Consider the following 20,977-nt stretch of genomic DNA (forward strand, 5'->3'; position numbering starts at 1 on the left):
CGGTAATCCTTTTGATGGTAGAAGAACCAGCACCACTACAATAAAAACTGGTTTAACAAAAAACACTTCCAGGTTTCATATGTTTACCAATGCTTTCAAATATAAATTAAACCATTGTAGTAGTGCCTGCTTGTAATACCAATTACCTGGGAGGCTGAGGCAGAAGGATGGCAAGTTTGAGGTTAGTCTGGGTAACTTAGCAAATTCTGTCTTAAAATAAATAGAGATGGGGACACAGTGCCTGCCTAGGTTTTGGAGACCTGCACATGAATTCCCAGTATCACAACAAAAACAGAAATCTGAGATACAAGTCAGTCTGCTCTTGTAAGGAAGTTTGACTGTCATTAACTGGACCAGGGCTTTTCAATCTCAGCATTATTTACATCTTGCTCGAGACAGTTCTTTGTTGTGGGAGCTGCCTTGTGCAATGCAGGACTTTAGCACTATGCCTGGCCTTGTGCCAGTAGCAACCCCAGTTATGACAAACCGAGTACTCTCCAGATGCTAAGCAATCATCCCCGGTTGAGAACCACTGAATTTGACACACGGCTTGGGCAAGCTACCGTCTCTCCAGAACTTAGTTCTTCATCTTCAGGGTGAGTCTTGGACATGTAAAGTAATGGAGCAAGTCCACAAATCCTGAGCTTAGGGAGCATACAAAACCATGAGCAGGCTGTCAGAATGGATGGAGCAGTTCTATGCATCAGGACCTCTCTGCAACCAGCATCGTTCCTGGACCTGTGCTCCCAACTTTGTAACATGTATTTTTATGTATGACTTTCCCACTGAATTATTGATATAACCCACATTTTTCAAGTGACTTTCAGGTAATATATGGCTATTTTTAAAGTTATCACAGGGGGCTGGGGATTTAGCTCAGCGGCATAAGCACCTGCCTTGCAAGCAGGCAGTCGTGAGTTCGATCCCTGGTACCGATAAAAAGGAAAAAGACAAAAAAAAAAAAAAAAAAGTTATCTCAACATAGTCAAAACTTCATGGAGATGAATTCTAGGTCAGAAGTTAGAAAGTTCTCTGGACGGGTAGAGTGGGATGAAGTTGGGGTTGGAGGAGCCATCACTGGGCTGCTTTAGAGAATAAGTGAGGCTTTGCAAATGTCAGGAGTGAGTTAGCATGGAATTTAGGAGCCTGTGTCCAGCTAATTGTCCATTCATAGATCATTTAATGATTAAAAATCACTCTCGCATTTGTTGTCTGATTTTATTCTCGCAGCTTCATGAGGTAAGGAAGCTACTATTCCATTTGACAGAAGAGAAACAGAAGGGCAGCGGGTCATTGGGTATTAAGTCCTGAACTCTTTCCCCTATCCTGTGCCCTTCAGGTCTGTGACCCCACAGGCATAGGTGAGTGGTAGCCGTTGGGGAGTGGTCACGTGTGGGCAGACGATGAAAAAGAGCAAGACCAGGAGGCACAGAAGGCCACCTTCTCTTCTCAGGGAAGCAGCAGCCTTCAGGGTTAGGTAACATGACTCCAGGCTGGGGACACAGGTTTTGTGGTTAGATCCTCAAAAAACCCGAAGCAGCCTGGTTCAGTCGCAGGGCTGCGTGGCTTCCATACAAGTGCTGCATTGTTGAACATCCTGAAAGATACAGACGAGCCACCTGATTGCACTGGCTTTATCCTCCTTTGCTTGGGTGTGCATAGTTCCCGGGGAAGGTCATTCCAGGCATGGACCTCTCAAATAGGACCTGCAGGACTGATGGAGTAAGAGGGAGAGGGGATGGTGGCAGCATTCCTGTAGAGGGGATGGTGGGAGCAAAGGCATGGAAGGGTGCTGGGTGCCAGAGCAGAGACTGTATTTGTGTGAAAGATATGTTTGTCTTGGGCTTTCCTGGAGAGAGGGGTCCCTGAGCAGAGCAGGAATGGGAGGGATGAGTCTGGAGAAATTTCAGTGAAAACTGTCAGGGCTTCATGGCAGATGGATTCACACTCATACTGAGTACTTGCCATAGACCAGGCACTAGGCTAACAGCTCTTGGTACCCACCTTAGCCAATATGGATCCTGCCATGATGCATGAAACACCGTCTTCCTGAGAGGAAGCCTATGGTGGCTTAGTGAACTTTGATGGCATGGATGCTACTGAGCTAGGATTCAGTTCCTGGCCCATTTTACTCAAAAGCCTGGATCTTACCCACCATGGAGTCCTGACCCTTGGTATGGGGGTCAAAGGGATGGAGGCGCTTAGATCACTCTCAAGTTTCTTATACAGGTAACTGAGTGTTTTCATCCACTTTCTCATCACTAGGCCACGATGCCCACTCAACACCCACAACTTAAAAGAGAAAAGATTAATTTTCTCAGGATTTGGGAGGATTCAGACCATGGTCAGCTGGCTCCGAGGCAGAAACAGCATGGCAGAGGGGCACGATGCAGGAAAGCTGCTTATTCACAGTAGCCAGAAAGTAGAGAGAAAAGGGAGGGACAAGGATGGGGATAGATGCTTCCAAGTCATCCCCACCATTGGGTCCCACCTCCTTACAGCACACTCACCCCCTCCCCACAAACACATCCTCTGATGGGTGCAGTGATCTCATGACCCAAACACCTTTCAAATACTCCACGTCTGAATGCGTGAGGGCTGGGGAGATACGCTAGGATAAATCAGACAGACAGCACAGGAGAAGTTGGTAAAGAGGGTGGATTTTTTTTTAAATGGATTTATTTTTGGACTCTAGCTTGTGCTGTCAGAAAAAGCCAGTGTAGGGGTGCAGTGGATGAGATGTCATAAAGGGAACTCCAGAGTGCCTCCCTTCGGCCCCTTGGAGCATCCAGTGTTCTTTCTGCCTTTAGGCTCTTTGTCCTGCTGGGGGAGGCTGAAAGTCTCCCTTAAGAAGGAGCCCAAGATATGGAGAGCACCATGACACGAGACAGGACTTCAAGGCTCATGGAAGTTGAAGACCAGTGCTGGCAGCTTGGGGAGCTGGTTCTTTGGCTCTGTTAAAGGGGCAGACAGTTGGTAGTTGAGAATAAAGAGAACCAGGAGCTTGGTTCTCTCCCTAGCATGACAAATTACTCAAGACCAGCTCACAGTGGGCGTCTGCAGGGTGGGGCTCCGGCTTGAGGTCATGTCTCCTCATGTCTAGGTTATGCCTTGGAACTAACTGCTGAGCTTGAGTCAGCATGCACAGCCTGCCAGGAGTGCTGACAGGGCCCGAGTCACAGCTGAGGGATGTCGTTGTGAGAGGAGCAGGATTGTTAACAGAGACCCGGAGGTTCTTGATTCTCAGCCTGGTACTTTTGATGGTTTGGTTTGGTGCTTTTGAGACAGGGTTTGGCTATGCCGGGCCTCGAACTCACATGTAGCCCAGGCTGGCCTGGAACTCTCAGCAACCTTCCTGCCTCTGGCTCCAGGGATTCTAGGTGTGCACCACCACACCCAGCCTCAGCCCGACACTTTGGTGGGAGGCCCCCGTGCACATACCTGGCCTCCTGAGCTCCCGTGACGGACCCTCTGTTCTCTGAGGACGGGGAATAAGGAACACTTGGTTCCTCAGAAAACTGACAGTGCTTTTCTTGCTATGGGAGCAGGGCTGATGTGACGGAGCAAACATCAAAGAAAGCCAAAGGACTTAGGGATTTTTGGCAAGGAAGTTGGAACTAAGTGTTCTAAAGACACCAGAGAGGAGGAGATCAGACAGCAGTGTCTCATTCCTCCCACCTATCCCACCCCCTCAGCACAGGGGCTGCTCAGATTCAGAGGACACTTCCTCCTCCCAGACACCTCTTCACGGAGAAACTTCTGCCTCTGGCAAAGAGCAGCCTGCCCCTACCCAGCCATCTTCAGCTCAGGGCTTTCAGAGCTCTCAGAGCTATCTGAGAGTCCTCAGTCCAGTCTGCTCCTTTTATCCTTTCTCTCTGTGTGTGCTTTTTGCTTTGTTTTTAGCAGAAAGGGTGCAGGCTAGTTACCTGGGAAGTGTCTCTTACGCAAGGACCAGCTGGATTTCCTACTCTGCCAGTGCTGCAGCTCACAGACTGGGTGAGACTGTGACCCCACAGTGGACCAGGAGATGGGGTGGCTGTGTGGCTGATCAATCTAGGTGGCTTTGGACAAGGGCTTTCTCTGTCTGATGTGAGGATTTGAGGGATGAGCCCTTGGGGACCAACCAGCTCTTAGATGCTAAGGAAGGTGCATGGGGAAGGTAGAAAAATGCTGGAGACTGGGAAGATATGCAGCCCCCAGAGCCCACCTGATTCTAGCCCCTTAATCTGCCAGCAGGAGGAATGGCATCTGCTGTGGCCCAGCGCCTCCTACTTCTTCAGCTTGTTCTAGGACCAACTCTGATCACAGACCTCAAGCTGAGTCCCGCCGCGCAAGACTTCCTCAAGTTACACATCGACTACCCCAAGGTTACATACGCAGATGGTTTCCGTGGTTACTGTAACGGATTTATGGCTTATGTGAGGGGCAGAAGACAGCATTGGTTCTGCCCAAAGATCCATTATGTGCTGCATTCCCCCTGGAAAGACATCTGGAAATTCTGCAATTTTACCGACTACTACTGTGACGTTTATAATCAATATTGTACACTCACTCAGGACTCTTTTCCCCTCACAATCTGCTCCCTGGCGCCTGAACAGCCATCTACCAGCTGCTTCTACAACACCAACACATCCAGACAAAGGCTCTATCTGCTTTGCTCCCGCAAGTATAAAGGTCACCCAATAGGTATCATCAGCCTCTACCAGGGAATGTAATTTCTACACTGTCCCTATCTCATTCCCATTTCTGCTTTTCTTTTTTTGTCTTTTTCCTTTTTATCAGTACCAGGGATCGAACTCATGACCGCCTGCTTGCAAGGCAGGTGCTTATGCCGCTGAGCTAAATCCCCAGCCCCACATTCCCATTTCTTAAACTCTCATTCCTGCAATAAGCAGGGCCCAGAGATAGGCTCTGGGAAGACAGGCAGGTAGGAAAATGCGGGGGCTTTGATCAGTGTGGAGAGCTGTACTGTCTTCTGTGTCCTTTCCAATTTGTTTACCAGCTCCTCACCACCCCTATTCTCCCACCATCCCCCTGTCCCTCTCCCAGGGACAGTAAAACCCACCCAAGAAGCTGGCTGTGTCCACTTGGCAGTGCCTGTCCCTGCGCTGGGCCAGATCCTGACTCCTGGACGGAGGCCCAGGCCCCCAGCTCACGCCATAGCAACAGGCGTCTAGCTCCAGCACCACCCCCAAGCTCTGGTCTCCGTCTTCCCCACTTCCCCCCCCAACTGCCCACACTCAGAGACCCACAAGGCAGCATTTCTAGCTACAGGAGCCTCTCTGAGAACCTCATTTCCCCTCAGTTTCTAACCTGCTTCTCTCTGAGAGCCACTGACCCCTTCTTCATGTCACCTGCCACTTTTCCTGCCTCCCACCATGGAGCCTGGTGCTGTGTCTTTACCCACACTTGCAACTGCTCGGGCACCCTGCTTTCTTTTCTAGTCTCTTCCTTCAGTCCCCACTTTGGTCAACTGGAATTTCAAGCTATCTTCTGTCTCCCGTTCCTGCCAAGGTTCCTGCATCCCCTTCCTTCCAGGAGTTCCTCTTGAAATTGTCCAAATTCCAAGGTCTGCTATTGACAAAGCAGTGTATGAGGCAGGCCAAGCTCCAGTCATGCGAAAAGTTTTGGTGGTGCTGGGGAGCAAAGCTAAGGAGTCACACAGGCTGGACAAGTGCTCTACCACAGCTCTTTCCCCAGGCCCTACTCAAACAAAGTTTGAAAACCATATCTGAGTTAAGATAGTTACTGCACCAAGCATGGTGGTGCATGCCTAAAATCCCAGAACTCTGGGAGACTGAGGCAGAAAGTTCCAGGGCAGTTTAGCAACTTAGCCAGAACCTGTCTCATTCTATCTCAAAAATCAAAATGAAACAAAACAGACATAGAACCATTACAGTCAACTGGAGGAAGGGCGAGCCTTTCTATTTTTAACAACTGCTTGTGAATCTGTAATCATTTCAAAATAAAAAGTTAAAAATACATTTGATTAGTTCAGCTCTGACCTAAGTCCTTGTTTGCTTGTTTTTATTTGTTTGTTTTCAGTTCTGATCTAACTCCTTGGTGGTTTTTGTGGGTACTGGGAAGTGAACTCAAGACCTTGTGCCTGCCAGGCAGGAGCTGTGCTGCTGAGCTGTATCCCCAGCCCTGCTTGTTCTAAGACAGATTCTCGCTATATAGTTCAAACTGGTCTAGGATTCACTACATAACTCAGGCTGGCCTTAAACTTGCAGTGATCCTCCTGCACCACCAGGCCCAGTTCAATTCCTTATTTTTGTTCTGGAAGTCCTGGTGGCCACCCATCTCTGGCCACCTCCCGGGGCTGCCCCTGGGCTACTGTCAGCTGTCACAAAGGTCTTCTGTTTCACGGGGTACATATTGGAGATGGGGTGGGTAAAACTCAGTTCCTGGCTGAAAATGGATTCTCCTCCTCACTCTTAAAAAAAAAGGAAAAAGGAAAAAAGAAATTGCTACTCTGTTTTGGGCGGCAAGAGAAGTGGATGCCAATGATGTGCCTGCTCTTTTTTTTTTGAGACAGAGTCTCACTATGTAGTTCAGGTTAGTCTTGAACTCGCTATGTATCCCAGGCCGACGTGAAACTTAAGGGGACCCTCCTGCCCCAGCCTCTTGACTACTGGGATTACAGGCATGCACCACTAACCTGGCTCACCTCCACATCTGGTTCATCTCTTATCTCCAAATATATTCCTCGGGTGTGTCCTTCGGGAAATGCTAACTTGGCTGATAAGTGTGAGGTAATGCGAGGTAGTAGGTATATGACTGACTCTTCAGGCTTTCTCTCCCTCCCCACAGAGCCGATCTCCCCCTCCTCCTCATCAGCCCAAGCGCAATGGCTGCTGCACACATGGATGTTTATTGTCTCCCCATGGTAGGGTCAGGATGTTAGCAGGCTAAGAGGTGATTCCCGCCTACTTGTTGATCTTCTTATCGTAGGTGCCAGCACCCTTGTAGCCACTCACATAGCCGGTGTTCTCAGTCGTCTCCTCCCGTCCTGCCAGGCCCTTGCCTTTGCCGCTCTCGTCAAAGCGCTCCTTGTGGCTGCCTGTGTACTTACTGGTGTCTGTCAACCGGTCTACTGCGCCTACTGTCGTTGGTTTCTGCAAGCCAGAGAATGGGCTCAAGCCCTCTTCACCCTTCTAATCTTCCCCGAAGGCGGCCTTAGGCCCCCAGAACAGGAGCCCAGAGCTTGCCCTGCCTCATCCTGTGCTGCCTCCCTGGGGTTGGACGCTGCAGGGGGCAGCGCTCTGGCCAGAGCCATCCTCTCATGAGGAATCCGGAATCCTGCGTGGGAATGTGCGCGCTCTGTAAGGAGGGAGGGCGCATGTCTATGCTGCTGCTGGAGAATTTATGACCCCCACCCAATGTGCAGGGCAGAAAGACCTTTTTACAGAAGGGGCCGATGAAACAGGGTGGGTGAGGGGCGGGGGTCTTAGATTAAACTCAGAGAAGAGCGGAAGAGGAGTGAGGATTAGTACCAAGTCTTCTAAGTTGATGTCACCCCAAACTCACCAAGCCCTAGATACTTGGCTCAGACAGCCACGTTTCAATCCTATTAAAATAGCCTATTAAAATAGCCAGGGGTCCAGCTTGGCGCACCCTCCTCAAACTGCTGAGCACCTTGGGCAAGTGACTGCCCTCTCTGGGTTACAATTTCCTCCCTTCTGTAGGACCATGTGGTCTCTAACTTGTGTTCTGTTACAAAGGCGCACCACAGGCCTTCTGCCCCACCTCTCTCAGCGACAGTGCTGCTGGGGTTTGCAACATTGGAAGAGGAGGGGAAATGGAGCAGCAGGGACTCGGAGAAGTAGGGTCAAGGGTGGGGTGAAAACTGTACTCACAGTGACACCAGTGGTGGCTGGTTCCTTGCCTTCCATGAGTTTAAAAATCTCCTGCAGGGCTTCGTCTGGGTTCTTCCCCTTGAACCGCATCTGGCCCAGTTCCTTCATTGCTTCCTGGAACTGCTGAAATGTGATGGTTCGGGCATTCTTGTCCCTGGTTGTTTAGAAATACAGGAGTTTGAATCATGAATTCACTGTGTCGTGAGGTCGCACCTTCCCCTTCCTCCAAGGACTTGGCCTTGTCTGCCCTATCCTCGAGAGTCTCCTGGACAGAGAGCAGCACAAGCCAGGCACCCATAGGTGTTTGGAAGACCCACTGCAGGTGCTCTACAGAGGAGCCTCTGCTGGCCTGGCCCCTCGTCACATGCCTTACTTCACTTTGCTAAACACGATGTCCACGGAATTCGAGGTGACCAGCTTGCCGTCCATGATGTTACAGTCTTTACATAGCTTGGCGAAGTTCTTGTTGTTTATCTCCGCACCAGTGCTTGCCGTGTCCCCAAAGGCTGCAAATCGATGGAATGTTTTCTCTGCTTCTGATGCCATGGTCACCTGGAAGCGGGGGAGAGCCTGAGAGTGAGGGAAGAGGGGAGGGGAGGTGGAGGGCCGACGAGGGTGGGTGAGGACAAAGCCAGAGACAGAGACAATTCCCTTCTTCCGTGTTGTTCTCTCCCTTCTTTCCATCATTCCATTCCATCTGCCAGGGCTGCGGTGTGGAATCCCTTTCCAGCACCAGGAATCCTAGTGTGGAGCTCACACACTGAAAAACTCCCATTTCCCCACCATTTCAGTTACCTAGGAGTGCCTGGATGGTGTCTGACCCTGTCCTGCCTGTGTGTATAAGGGTGTGCAGCAGCCAGCTGGTTGGGGAGACTGTGGCACTGAGGAGGCTGAAAGGGGGCAGGGAGGAAAGCTCCTTGGACCTCAGCAGTGTTTGTGACATCATGTCTGGCTCCAGCTATACCTTTATCTTCAAGGGAGTGCTTCTGGTCTACCTCACACATTGTGCTGAGCAATTCGACAACCTTCTGGCCTCTGCATAAACTGCCTCATTTGCATCCAATTTACCAGTCCTGTGAGTCCTGGTCAATCTGTGTTATACTCTGCCCCATAACGAAAGCTAAGAAAGCCCAGGAGAGGTGTCACTGTTTTTAGGTAGATATAGCAAAATACCTTAAAATTAGATGGCTTACAAAAACCAGAAATTTATTTCTTATGGTTCTTGAAGCTGAGAGTTTTATGACCAAGGTGTCAATAAATTTGGCCTGATAGTGTGTTGCTGTTTCATAGGTGATGCATTCTGATGGTCTTGAATTCTAACTTTTGCCTCTGGACAAAGGGGTAAAAGAGCTCCTTTGGGCTCTCAGGAAATTTACTCCTGACTCCTCGAAGACCCTACCTCCTAATATCTTCCCTTTGAGAGTTAGGGTTTTAAGATGTGAACTTGCAGGTGCAGGGTGCAAACATTCAGACCATGGCAGATGGAAAAGTGGGACCAGACTGGCTTCCATCTATGGCCACTCTGCCAAGTCTCCAGGCTCAGATTTAGTCACCAGCATGGAGGATCTCACTGGCTTGGGCAGATCAGCTTCAACAGGGCCCAATAGGAAAAGAACGGGTTTGAACACCAGAGATTCCTGCTAGTCAGTGTGAAACGGTTGACTGGTTGGCGTGAGGTGTCTCAGACTCTAAAATTCTCCAGAGAAGTTTCTGTGCAGGTCAGAAACGTTCCTCCTGGGCTTCTCTCCTTGGTTTTTTTCCGCCCCCTCCTGGTGAGATAGAGATGCTGGAACAGAAACAGAACAACTGGTTTGGTGACTTCCCTCTCCACCTTATCTACTCACCAGGTTCTATAACTTTGTACGTTTTAAAAGCCCATTCTTTTCTTTCTCCATTACTTCTGCCCTTAGTCAAGTCTGTTGTGAAAATATCAGACGTGGCTCTTTCCTAAGTTTAACCTTCCACCCATTCCATTAACCATCTCCATTATCCTCTTCTCATTAGATTAATGTTCACAAAGCTATTTCCTACCCTTCATTCCTGCTCAGGAACACTTATGGACTTTCACTGCCAAATCTTTTTGTCTATCATTCAAGGATCTGTACAACACAAGCCCAGGGTACTTCACCACACCTCGTCCTCTTCTCATCTGTATTATTCTCCAGTTGCAGCCATAATGGTCCAATAACTTCATACTTGAGAGGCTGGGAGTGGAGAGCAGAGCTTTTGGAGCAGAGCACATCTGAGTGGAGAAGCCAGGTAGTGGACGGTTGTGGGCAAGTCACTAAATATCTGCAAGCTTCAGATTCCTCATCTATATAATCAGGATGGGATACACCACTGGAGGAAAACACGTAAGAAATGCCTCATGCGTGGTGCTACACTTTAATTATGCAAATAACTTGCATATTACTATCTCCAAAATTTCCCACATGCTCTCCACGTGGGTAGAATGCTCCTCTCTCCAACTCAACTGGGCACCCTTGCATATTTTTTCTGGGTATTTTTCTTAGAAACAAAAGCCTTTTTCTTCTCAGAATTATAGTAAGACAATCGCTCTTAATCGCTCGCGCTCCAGCGTTTGGGGTGAGGGCTTCTGAATTACTGTGAGAGACTCTCGCTGTCTGTAGGAACACGAAAGACACGGTAGATAATGGACCTTGCATATGCAGGCATTGCTACATATACAGCTATCGTGATTATCAGAATACTGTAGACAATTCTTTAAAATCATTGAATTTATGTATTTTCTCTGTTGGGATATGAAGACCATCACATGGAAGTGGAACTCTGATGTTCCACTTAAGAAGAGTGGGAACCTACTGCTGTAGGATTTATTTTCTCTAAACAACTGATCTTTATATAACTTTCCCTAACCTTTTCTGTGTTTGTATCTTCCCTTGACTACTGGGTCATAAAATCTAGAGAGGGTGTGACAGAATTCACACTTCTTCACATGCCTCCACACAGTGCTTAAACTGCTGTGTAGTTGAAGGTATGGTTTGAAATGCTTACTCAGCGGCAAGCTGGAAGTTGTCAGTTCAATCAAAAACAACAACAACAACAAAACAAGGAAAAAGAAACGCTTCTGGCTCAGAGAAAGTGTGTGTGTGTGTGTGTGTGTGTGTGTGTGTGTGTGTGTGAATGTGAAGGTGGTGAGGACTCATGCTCCTTTTTGGGACACTTAACAACCAGGCCTGGCTCAGCTACCCAATAGAAAAGAATCCTCTAAGGCACAGCCAGGCTTAACTTTGGTCTTCCTGGCAGGTTGGGGGTGGGGGGACTCCTAGACCTAGGCCTAGGAAGCAAATAGATTTCAGTGGAAATTTCCTACCTCCTGCCCTCCCCAACCCCCCCCCCCCCCGTAGGCCCCTTATCAGGTTCCCCCTGAGTCATCCTAGCCCAGAGACCAATTTAGACTCTGGAACCTTCAGGTCTTTCCCTCCCCCACTCCAAGTAAGACTACTTTAGACACATCAAAGCAGCATGCAGGTGAAAGTCCTGTCTGGGTTGCTTCTTCCCCAAGTTCTTCCAGGGCTGCTAGCCTCTCCTGTTAGGCACCTGTAGCCAGAATCCTAATTCCATCAGCCTTTTCCTTGTCTAGGAGAGTGCTAAACTGCTGCTTCTGCACCAGTTTCTTGGAAATAATTATGAAGGGAGGGAGTTGAAGGGGACAGAGGGAACCGGGTACCCCAGATTGGGGGGATACAGAACTCCCCCACTCCCAGATTTAGGGTTGTTGAAGGTTGGGTTTGAGCCTACACAGTTCTACTCTGGGTCCCCTCCTCCCTTTTGGCCTCCTCTCCTTTCCAATAGACCTGCCAAGTGGGGATGAAAGGGGCATTGATGTTCCTTGGTGGGGGGGAGTGTGGGTGGTGGTGGGAGGGTGGTTCCCAGGCAGGAATAGGGAGGGCAATTTGGGGGTCTTCGGGGAGCCATCTGTGCTGGTGTTGCAGTTGGCAGCTCAGTTCCATTGGTCATTGTTCCCAACTGGCCTGGTGCCCAGCCCCCGAAATGGTAACTCAGGATCCAGGCTGAAGGGGGGATGGGGTGGGGATGATCCCCGGAGGGGTGGGGAGTTCAAAGGGGGGCAGGTAGGAGGAAATTCGATCTGATTTCCTTTCGCTTAAGAAGACTTTTAACTCGCTTAGCTTTAACATCGAGGATCCCATTCCGCGAACCCTTCCCCTGAGGGGCACAGGGCACATCGCGTGGGTGCCACAGTGTGGCAGTGAGGCAGTCCAGGACGGCAAATCCATCTAGGCACCAGGAGAGTCACCGTCGCCAGGGCAAGGCAACCTAGCCAGTCTGAGCCGGTCTCGCCCTCCTTTTCTGGGCCGGTCTGAGTGCCGAAGCCACAGGGTCTCTTGGGTCCCAGCCCGGGGACACAGCGTCCTCCCTAAACCCCTACTCTACCCACGCAGGGTTAACCCCGCCCCCGCGCCTGTTTATCCGAGTCATAACCCTTGGGGGGGGTCCCCGGCCCCTCCCCCGCACCCTCCCGGGTGGGGCCCTGACCCGGGAGTCCCTGTGGGCCATCCTCCCCCTTCCCCGGCCTGCGATGGCCCTCTATTTATAGCGGCCCCCCGCGTTCCCCGCCCCCCCTGTTTGTTGTCCAACTTCTCCGGGAGCAGGCGGAAAGCAGGCATCGGGACGCTGCGGAGAGGAGGTACCGGGACCTGGACGCCTGGGAGCCGACTCCCCCAAGCCCACTCGGGGCTGACTGGCCAGACCCCAGCGTCCTCGGCGCCGAGTTTGCCCCTCCTTGTTTCCGGACTGGCGGAGTCGAATCGTGGGGTGTCAGTACCTTGGGCGTCTCCCCGCTGCCGTCCCCACCACTGAGGTTGGGGACGAAGGAAGGGGCCAGAGCGCGACAGCCCGATCTAGGTCGTGGGAAGAGGCGGTGTTGTGGGAGAGCGTGGGGATCCCTGGCATGGTCCAGGGGTCCCCACGCACAGCCCCTGCTTCCCCGCTGGGGCAGCTTGCGGGGAGCGCAAGCAGAGCTGGAAGCACCCAGCTGTCCGTGCAGCCCAGAGCCCCCCGCGCACCCCCTCCCGGAGCGCACAGGCCGGGCGGGGCGAGCGGGGCGTGTTTTGGGGTCCGGGGTGGGCCTGCTGGGAGGGGAGTCCGTGGGCGGGCTGAGCGGCCTGGGCGGGGCGGGGCGGGTCTGCGGGGAGCCCCAGCCGGGGCGGGCCCCAGTCAAAGACAAGTGAAGGTGGCGGCGGCCACGGCGGCAGGTAGGGGGAGGGGCGGAGCGGCCGCGGGCTGCGGGGCGCCGGCGGGGCGGGCGGGCGGAGTGGCCCCGCCGCTCGGAGGCCGCGGCTGGGAAGGGGCTGCAGGGGAGGGGGCGCTCGGCTGCTGCGCACGAGGCGGAGGCTCTGCCGTTCAGGGCGTGTGTGGGGGCGTGATTGCGGCCCGGTGCGGGGCTTCGCGCGCCCGTCGCGCGCGGGGTCGGTCCCCGTTGGGTTGGCGGCGCAGGGCACTCACAGGACAGGTCCGGGTGCCGGGCCCGGCAGCCTCCGAGTCCTGCCACCCCTTCCCAGCTGGCGCGCGGTCTCGCGGGCCGTCGGGGAGGCTGGCAGACTGTGGGACCGCCTCCGCCTCCCGAGGAGGCGCGAGGCTCACCTAGTTTGTTTTGAAATGGTGGAGGGAAGCAGGCCTGCTCTCTACCCTCATCTCCGTGGGGCGCTGTCAGCACTCTCAGGGTCTCCCAGCCCCTCCCCCTCTTTTTACTTTGCGGAAAGGAAATTAAATCGTTAACCGACAGAGCCAAGGTCATGCTGTTAGTGGCAGGCAGGGCTAGAACCCAGAGCTTTCACACACACTGTTCCTCCACATCAGCACTGTCTTCTCGCCACCCCCCTTCCCCACTTTGCTCGGTGTGGCCCCAAGTGCCTGTCCAGCTGGTATTGATTGTTCTCTGGACCTAGGGGTAGAGATGGGGAGGGTTAATGACCTGGGGAGGGCTGGTAACACTGGGAGTCTGGGTCTTGGCAGAGGCTTTCTGTCCGTAAAAGACCCGTGATCTGTCTCCTGTGTCATTCCGATGCCCTATGTCATTCACCTCTTTACTGTGTTTTTTCCAGAGTTTCAGGAGGGGAACCCTGACCCCAACCCCTCTGTATCCAGCCAATAGGAGCCCAGTAAGTGGCCCCACCCCCAGGCTGCAGCCTGCCACCTGTGCAGGTCTCCTCTGGTACTCAGCTCCCCTGTGGACCCCTCAGCACCTTCAGTGTTATTTGCAGTTGGGAGGGAAAGTCAGGAGTCATGGGAGAATGCAGGCCTTGGCTGGATTTAGATACTTACGTTCCTCTGTTGTTGTGTCCCTACCACGTTGGTCATTGCTTGGGGCAATTTTAGGCCTTTTCTCTTTGAGCCACGACCTTGAGGATTTAGTTGAAGATCACAGTCAGTTGTGAACTCTCACTACCCTGTTCCTTGGTTCCTTTGAGTACCCAGTCACTGAGCCTGCTGCCTAACTGGGAGTGTGGGGTATCCCCTAAATATAGCCTGGGAAACAGGAGCCACACTGCTGCTTCACTCTGGAACTGTGTTTCTGTCCAGGATAGGGGGAAGAGGAGGTTCAGAGGGGTGTGTGTTGACGGATGACTTGGGGGAGAACTGGTGTCCTCATTTGTCTTGCTAGACCCCCCCCCCTTCCTCCTCCTTTAAAATGGAACTGGGACAGGAAATGCCCTCTGTGTGCAGTCCAAGTCCTGGACCCTTCTGTACCTGCATTGCAGGGGGCTGAGAGGGGAAACTGGGGCTCGAATAGGTGTGAGGCAAGCATGCATCTCATTTCCTTATCCTGCCAGGCCACCATGGCAGAATTACAGGAGGTGCAGATCACAGAGGAGAAGCCGCTGTTACCAGGACAGACACCAGAGGCAGCCAAGGTTAGGGGAGACCCTCTGGCTTCCCTGCCTGAATCCCAGACTTCTGAACATCTCCCTTGCCATCTGGTTTCCCAAGCCCACAGACCCTTCCTCCACGTCTACCATCTCTTGTCCCATATGACACCTTGTCTTGTCACTACACTAACCTTTATCCTCTCCTGTCTCTGTGTCGATTTGCTTCTGTCTGTGGTCTCTGTCTGCCTTCCTTTCTTTGTCTTTCTTTCCATCTGTGACTTTGTGGTTGTGTATGTGTGTGTGTCTGCTTGTCTGTCTGTCTCTCTAGGAGGCTGAGTTAGCTGCCCGAATCCTTCTGGACCAGGGACAGGTAATGGTGGGGGGCAGTCCCAGGGTGGGAGGAAGGGCTCTTTCTTCTCCTTGTATTGAGAGTGCTCTACTTGGCCCTGTGTTGTCTGACTTTTCTCCACCTCCCCGTTCTCCCCTTCCCAGAGTTCTGTGATATTCTCCAGTCTTTCATTGTTTTCTACCCATCTCCTTCAGTCATGTTTTAAAATTCTTGCTGTGATCCTATTTTTTTTCCTTTTTCCTTTTAATTCTCCTGTTTGCCCCACCCTCTGATTTGTGTAGACCTTTAGCCTTTTCCCTGACGGTGCCCTGTTTCCTACAGACTCACTCTGTGGAGACGCCTTACGGCTCTGTCACCTTTACAGTGTATGGCACCCCCAAACCCAAACGCCCAGCGATACTCACCTACCATGATGTGGGACTCAACTGTAAGGACCTTCATTTTCCCTCCCCCACCTCCTTTCTGGGAAGAGGCTGGGAGGGGAAGGGTAAAGCCCAGAGCCAGGGGATGGTCAGCTGGGCAGGCGATTAGATGCCCAGTGGCTTGTAAAGCAGTTCTCTCCTAAACTTCCTGGCATCAAAGCTAGAGGCTGGGTCCAGACATGGGGATACTTTTGCCTGTCTGATTCTGTTGTTGGTGTGATGTGGGTTCTCTTTAGATAAATCTTGCTTCCAGCCGCTGTTTCAATTCGGGGACATGCAGGAAATCATTCAGAACTTCGTGCGGGTTCATGTGGATGCCCCTGGAATGGAAGAAGGGGCCCCTGTGTTCCCTGTGGGGTGAGAATTAGCTCTTTACTCTTCACCAGACCTGGAGGCCCAGCGCACATGCCGGGAAGAGGGGACCAGGGAGGAGAAAAGAGAAAGCAGCAGTGCATCCGGGAGAGGGAATGGAGCGCACCCGGAGGTGCAGGGTGCGGGCACAGCTTGTGTCCTAACGTTGCTGTCTTCCTAGGTACCAGTACCCGTCTCTGGACCAGCTTGCAGACATGATCCCCTGCATCCTGCAGTACTTAAAGTGAGAGGCCTGCGGACCCTTCCAAGTTAAGAGTTTTCTTTTCAGGACAGGAACCGCTTAACAGCTCTGTGTCCAGCATGGTTCCTGGGCTAGTTCCAATCTCTGTCCTTGACATTTTCTTCTTTTCTTTTTTCTCTCCTTTCCTTTTCTATTCTCCTTTCTTCTTGAGACAGGGTCTCACTATGCAGTTCAGGCTGGCCTTGAACTTGAAGAGGTTCTTCTGCCTTCCCCTCCCAAAAGTTGGGATCCCAGGCATGCACCATGGCTGGCTTGTCCTTGATACTTCCTTTCTCTTCTGTGGTTTCACCTTACATGTTGAAATAGAGGGTGGCGGGTTTGGAAAACTGATTAGAATCAGTAGTATAGCTGTAATAGATTAAGAGAAGGAAGAAGAGGTCTGTGCTAGGCCCTGCTGCAGGCTGAGGACCGGATCCTCAGATCTTGAAGCTAGACAGGAACAGGTGGCGGTGAGCTGCTCCCTGGAACCAGATGGACTTGTCTCTTTCCTGCCTACTCCCCCACCTCCAGGCACACACCTGGTGAACTAGGGGTTGTGTGTGTCAGAGAGTGGGAGAAGGAAGAGAAAGTCACAGGGGAAGGTACTGACTGCAGGGCCCTGGGTGTGGCCTGGTGTTTTCTGGCTCTCAGCAGCTCTGATTCAGTTCCTTGCCTCTGTTTCCCCATTCTCTCTGTTTGCTAAAGTTGTGTTTGTGTTCATATCTTGCATTAAGTTCTACTCTTCCCATTCCTCTAGAGGAACCAGGAAGCAGAACAGGTTAAACTAGCAGCTGACAGGTGAGGGTGGACAAAGAGCTATGTGTGTAGGCAAAGAGTGTCTGGTTGGTAGGTTAAGGTAGGAGCTCGCCAAGAGGAAGCTGGGATGGATGTCAGAGATCTCCACTGACTCCACTGACTACTGGTGCCTACCTTTAGCGCCTTGGTACTTGTCTATTTACATAAGGAAGGTCCATTGCTGTCCTTTGTGCCTGTGGGCTGGGGAAGGAGGGTGAGACCTTTGAAGAAACTGGGCTGTGACAGGTGTTAAATACTAATACAAGACATCCGTTTCCTTTTTATAGTTTCTCTTCAGTCATTGGCGTTGGTGTTGGAGCTGGAGCCTATGTCCTGTCGCGATTTGCTGTAAGTGATAGAAATTTCTGAACGGGGTAAAGGAGGGTCCTGGCTGATTAGGAGACTGTTGCTCATTACTATATTTCAGTGGGGTGGGTGATTAAAGGAGAGGAGATGAGGATGAGAAGGCAGACCCTGGGGGGGCCCCAAGGTGGGTGGAGTGCACCGAGAGAGAATAAGGCCACGTCCTCTCTCTGATTTCTTTTCTTCTGTGCCTCTCAGCTTACCCACCCGGACACAGTCGAAGGTCTTGTTCTCATCAACATTGACCCCAATGCCAAGGGCTGGATGGATTGGGCAGCCCACAAGGTTTGGAGGGCCCTGTGTTTGGGAACTTTCCTCGGGTGGGTCCGGTTTGATTCTACTAGTATAACTGAGTGGACTCTGAACTTCAGAGAGGAGATGAGGCAGGAATGAGAAGCTGTCAGTTTGTCTGGTTCTCTTCTCCCTGTAATGTTCTGAACCTGCTTTCCCGCCCTTTCCTTGTAGTTAACAGGCCTTACCTCTTCCATTCCGGAGATGATCCTTGGCCATCTTTTCAGCCAGGTAGGTGATTGTGAAAAATGGGAGGAGTAGAGGGACCAGCAGGTACTTGAATGCTTGGGATGACTTCCTTAGCTAGAAAAGGATCTGGGCAGGGAAGAAAGCTTGCCTCTTTTTATCCAGTAATTGTCAACTTTTCTTCCCAACCCTAATTTATCTCTTCTTCTTCTTTAGGAAGAGCTGTCTGGAAATTCTGAGTTGATACAAAAATACAGAAATATAATTACGCATGCACCCAACCTGGACAACATTGAACTCTACTGGAACAGCTATAACAAGTAGGTGGGCTGTGTGGAAGCATGTGTGAGAATTGTCAAAGGTCCGGGTGGTAACTGGGGTGGTGGGAGGCATAGAGGACGGAGAGTCTCTGTAGTACATAGTGTGCACCAGGGATTTGCCGTGTGAACAGCTTTAGGACAGACTCAGCAGGGAGAATTGTGAGACACCATCCCTTTTCTGTTTATCTCATGGATTTTTGGGTTCCCAGAAGTAGGGTGATCTCTTATTTTGGTGCCTTTTCTGGCCTTCACTACCCTCTGACCAGGGGTGCAGGGCACAGTGGCAGTAGTGTGTGTGCTTGGATTCTGCCTGCTGTATTCTCCGTTGGTTTCCACTTTTAATCACTAGCATTTGACCATAAAGAAGGCAGATAGTTTCCTGGCAGAGGGATGGGGTGGGGGAGGATCTTATATCTGGATAGGTAGTATTCCTTACTAAAATTCTTCCTTTTTGAACTCCTCTCTAGCCGCCGAGACCTGAATTTAGAGCGAGGTGGTGACGTCACCCTCAAGTAAGACTTAGATAATGCTTTGTGTCTTTCCTGGTTCTGCTTGAGGGACTTATATCCCTTAGAACAGTGATGGCGAACCTTTAGAGCTTTCAGTGATAACAAAACAGCCAGCTGTGGCCCACGTGCCATGAGTTCGCCTTCATTGTGAAGGAGTGTCTTGGTCAGTCCTGGCACTGTGCACCCCATCCTTTGTAGCCAATCTTTTCCCTTAAGGACTCCTCCCTTGAATCCTCTTGGTGGGACCAGCCAGGGAAAAGAAGCCTGGTTCCAGCTCTGAGCCTGACATTTCCCCAGATACTCTGCTGGGAGGGCTGGGCGAAGCAGTAGGAGGTCTCACGGCCTTCTTCCTGACATCGTGCTGTAGGTGTCCTGTGATGCTGGTGGTAGGAGACCAAGCACCCCATGAAGATGCAGTGGTCAGTAGGAGATTTGGGGGTGGTGAGGGATGGTTGGGGTCCGAGGGTGGTGATCAGGAGTATATCTTGCCAAGAGGCAAGCTCTGTTTGGTAGAGGGAAATCAACTTTGGGACATTAAAGATTTGATTTCTGGTGAGGAGGAACTGGGTAGGGGCTAAGCAGAAAGAGACTAGGGGCAGGGTCCCTTGGCCAGGAATGGCCACAGCGCGAGTGAGCTCATTCATTCAAACCTCTGCCTACTCCAGGTGGAGTGTAACTCAAAACTGGACCCCACCCAGACCTCGTTCCTGAAGGTCAGTAACCCTACCCCCTGCTCAGCCTGCCTCCTGGCCTCCTATCCAGAGCCATATATCCTCTCCAAACTCAGCTTCCAAGCCTTCCAGTTTTGCATAAGCAAGTGGGATGAAGGGAAGAAAGAAAAAACAAATGGGCTGGAGGCTAGGAAAGAGTGGCCCTCTTCTGCCTCTTTGCAAGGATCACATGATTTATACGTGTGTCATTTTTTTCTGGGTGGCTTTCTGACGAGCAGATGGCTGACTCTGGAGGTCAGCCTCAGCTGACTCAGGTAAGTACCTTGCGGGACACACACCACACCACATTCCAGGGTCAAGGGCTCTAGCTTGGCCTCTAACCTCACCTTCCTGTCTCCCTCTTCTTGTCTTACCTCTGCAGCCAGGCAAGCTGACTGAGGCCTTCAAGTACTTCCTGCAAGGCATGGGCTACAGTGAGTACGGGGACCCAGGCGATCGTGACAGGAGAGCATGTGCACTGAGGGGCAGAACCGTTATAGGTTAATCCCCAGACTCACTGCCACTGCAGAATCAGGCTCATCGACTCCCAGGCCTGCAGTCGTGGTTTCACTCAAGCACTGTACTCTTGAGTTGCCAGCCTCCCTGCCCCGTTCCTCTCTGACCGCTTGCCACCCTTGTGTCTCCACAGTGGCCTCGTCCTGCATGACTCGCTTGTCAAGGTCTCGCACAGCCTCTCTGACAAGTGCAGCATCCATGGATGGCAACCGGTCTCGCTCCCGCACCCTGTCTCAGGGCAGCGAGTCTGGGACTCTCCCTTCAGGGACCCCAGGGCACACCATGGAGGTCTCCTGTTGAGTGACCCATGTCGCTCTGATGTGGGACCCAGGCCTCACCTCCTGCAGCACTAACCTTGGAGGTGCATAAGGGCTTTGGGTGACAGGAAGCAAGGATAAAGGGCAGATCACATGAGATGACCTTGATCTTTTGATTGCTACCCTAACCTTGACCTTTAACCTGTGATTTCCCTACTCCTGGGAGAGATGTCCTAATATCTCTTAGGGACCCAGACCCCTGAATTATCCCCTCTTCCGTTTTGGCATTGTGGAGAAGGCATGTACCCTCCCTCCCTGGTCCAGGTGTTGGTGGATGAGGGATAAGAGGCTGTTGTAGTTGTCATGGTGCCTCCAGCAGACTCGCCCCGCTCATCTCACACATGTAAGGGCGGGGACTTAGGGCTGGAGCTCCTTTCACCAAAGCTGATGCGGCTTCTCATTAACCCTTCAGGCCCCCAGGGAATGGCCTAAATGAATGTGTGTCTGTGTGTGTGTGTGTGTGTGTAAGAGAGAGAGAGTCTTGGGTTAGTGGTTGTCAGGATGTAATAGAAACATCCTGTGTGTTAAACAGAAGTTGGAATGGGAACTGGTGGGCCGTGAGTGAGTATGGTGGAAGGACTGGAGCAGGGGCAGTGGGAAGAGGCCTGGGGCCATTTGGCTGCACTAACTCTGGTAGCTGTCAGTGCGTCTAGAGTGGGGAGAGGGAGGGAGCCAACCGTGGCCCGGTCTGCCTGGGGCTTGGCAGTAGGGTGGGAAGGATCACCCTGGGTGTCTGACCACATGGTTACATGTGGCAGGTGGCTTCCTGTCTCCCCCATCTTCTGCTGTGACAATAAACTGTAGAGGAATCTGTGCACATGATTATTCTTGGTCTGAGTATACCTGCATCATGCCCCTTTCCTACCCTTGACTCGCACAACTCTCACATTCTCTTCT

General features: G+C 51.7%; 3 protein-coding genes across 21 annotated transcripts; 2 read left to right on the top strand and 1 right to left on the bottom strand.

Annotated features, from left to right (window-relative positions):
• Window positions 1-1,199: 1,199 nt before the first annotated feature.
• Tppp2 (tubulin polymerization promoting protein family member 2) lies at window positions 1,200-14,675 on the bottom strand. Of its 17 annotated transcripts, none has more exons than XM_013157591.3 (7): window positions 12,667-12,792; window positions 9,993-10,101; window positions 9,488-9,645; window positions 8,233-8,411; window positions 7,860-8,013; window positions 6,981-7,118; window positions 2,645-2,954 (listed from the first exon to the last, which is right to left on the bottom strand). In XM_013157591.3, the coding sequence occupies exons 4-7, from the start codon at window positions 8,403-8,405 to the stop codon at window positions 2,847-2,849; spliced, it is 573 nt and encodes a 190-aa protein (XP_013013045.1). In that variant the 5' UTR covers window positions 8,406-8,411; window positions 9,488-9,645; window positions 9,993-10,101; window positions 12,667-12,792; the 3' UTR covers window positions 2,645-2,846. The 17 variants fall into 17 exon arrangements, 9 of the variants coding, with proteins under 9 accessions (XP_063093005.1, XP_013013045.1, XP_013013044.1 ...); XM_013157590.3 differs by having other exon boundaries at window positions 9,259-9,645; XM_063236935.1 differs by lacking the exons at window positions 2,645-2,954; window positions 9,488-9,645; window positions 9,993-10,101 and adding an exon at window positions 1,200-1,597 and having other exon boundaries at window positions 12,667-12,940.
• On the top strand, window positions 2,958-5,997 carry Rnase13 (ribonuclease A family member 13 (inactive)). Its single transcript, XM_013157594.3, has 2 exons — window positions 2,958-3,996; window positions 4,234-5,997. The coding sequence occupies exon 2, from the start codon at window positions 4,242-4,244 to the stop codon at window positions 4,713-4,715; it is 474 nt and encodes a 157-aa protein (XP_013013048.1). The 5' UTR covers window positions 2,958-3,996; window positions 4,234-4,241; the 3' UTR covers window positions 4,716-5,997.
• On the top strand, window positions 13,583-20,902 carry Ndrg2 (NDRG family member 2). Of its 3 annotated transcripts, XM_023567055.2 has the most exons (17): window positions 13,583-13,765; window positions 13,946-14,002; window positions 14,675-14,755; window positions 15,039-15,080; window positions 15,381-15,486; window positions 15,718-15,838; window positions 16,014-16,076; window positions 17,156-17,216; window positions 17,430-17,516; window positions 17,697-17,753; window positions 17,925-18,028; window positions 18,496-18,540; window positions 18,905-18,956; window positions 19,203-19,250; window positions 19,487-19,522; window positions 19,630-19,681; window positions 19,897-20,902. In XM_023567055.2, exons 1-17 carry the CDS (start codon window positions 13,637-13,639, stop codon window positions 20,061-20,063), a joined length of 1,308 nt encoding a protein of 435 aa, XP_023422823.1. In that variant the 5' UTR covers window positions 13,583-13,636; the 3' UTR covers window positions 20,064-20,902. The 3 variants fall into 3 exon arrangements, with proteins under 3 accessions (XP_023422823.1, XP_063093008.1, XP_013013042.1); XM_063236938.1 differs by lacking the exons at window positions 13,583-13,765; window positions 15,039-15,080 and having other exon boundaries at window positions 13,952-14,002; XM_013157588.1 differs by lacking the exons at window positions 13,583-13,765; window positions 13,946-14,002; window positions 14,675-14,755; window positions 15,039-15,080 and having other exon boundaries at window positions 15,427-15,486; window positions 15,735-15,838.
• The last annotated feature ends 75 nt before the right edge of the window (window positions 20,903-20,977 follow it).

The sequence above is a fragment of the Cavia porcellus genome, unplaced genomic scaffold, assembly GCF_034190915.1.
Source record: "Cavia porcellus strain 051 isolate PalLab524CR breed Dunkin Hartley unplaced genomic scaffold, mCavPor4.1 scaffold_26, whole genome shotgun sequence".
NCBI classification, from domain to species: Eukaryota; Metazoa; Chordata; class Mammalia; order Rodentia; family Caviidae; genus Cavia; species Cavia porcellus.

Excerpts from the sequence above, each read along its gene's own strand:
- Ndrg2 (XM_023567055.2), top strand. The coding sequence starts at position 13,637 with ATGCTGTTAGTGGCAGGCAGGGCTAGAACCCAGAGCTTTCACACACAC. Across the intron at positions 14,756-15,038 it reads AGACACCAGAGGCAGCCAAG|GAGGCTGAGTTAGCTGCCCG; the intron begins GTTAGGGGAGAC and ends CTGTCTCTCTAG. Across the intron at positions 17,217-17,429 it reads ATGTCCTGTCGCGATTTGCT|CTTACCCACCCGGACACAGT; the intron begins GTAAGTGATAGA and ends TGTGCCTCTCAG.
- Tppp2 (XM_063236936.1), bottom strand. The coding sequence starts at position 8,546 with ATGATGGAAAGAAGGGAGAGAACAACACGGAAGAAGGGAATTGTCTCT. Across the intron at positions 8,014-8,232 it reads ATCGTGTTTAGCAAAGTGAA|GGACAAGAATGCCCGAACCA; the intron begins GTAAGGCATGTG and ends CTAAACAACCAG. Across the intron at positions 7,119-7,859 it reads CAGCCACCACTGGTGTCACT|AAACCAACGACAGTAGGCGC; the intron begins GTGAGTACAGTT and ends TCTGGCTTGCAG.
- Rnase13 (XM_013157594.3), top strand. The coding sequence starts at position 4,242 with ATGGCATCTGCTGTGGCCCAGCGCCTCCTACTTCTTCAGCTTGTTCTA.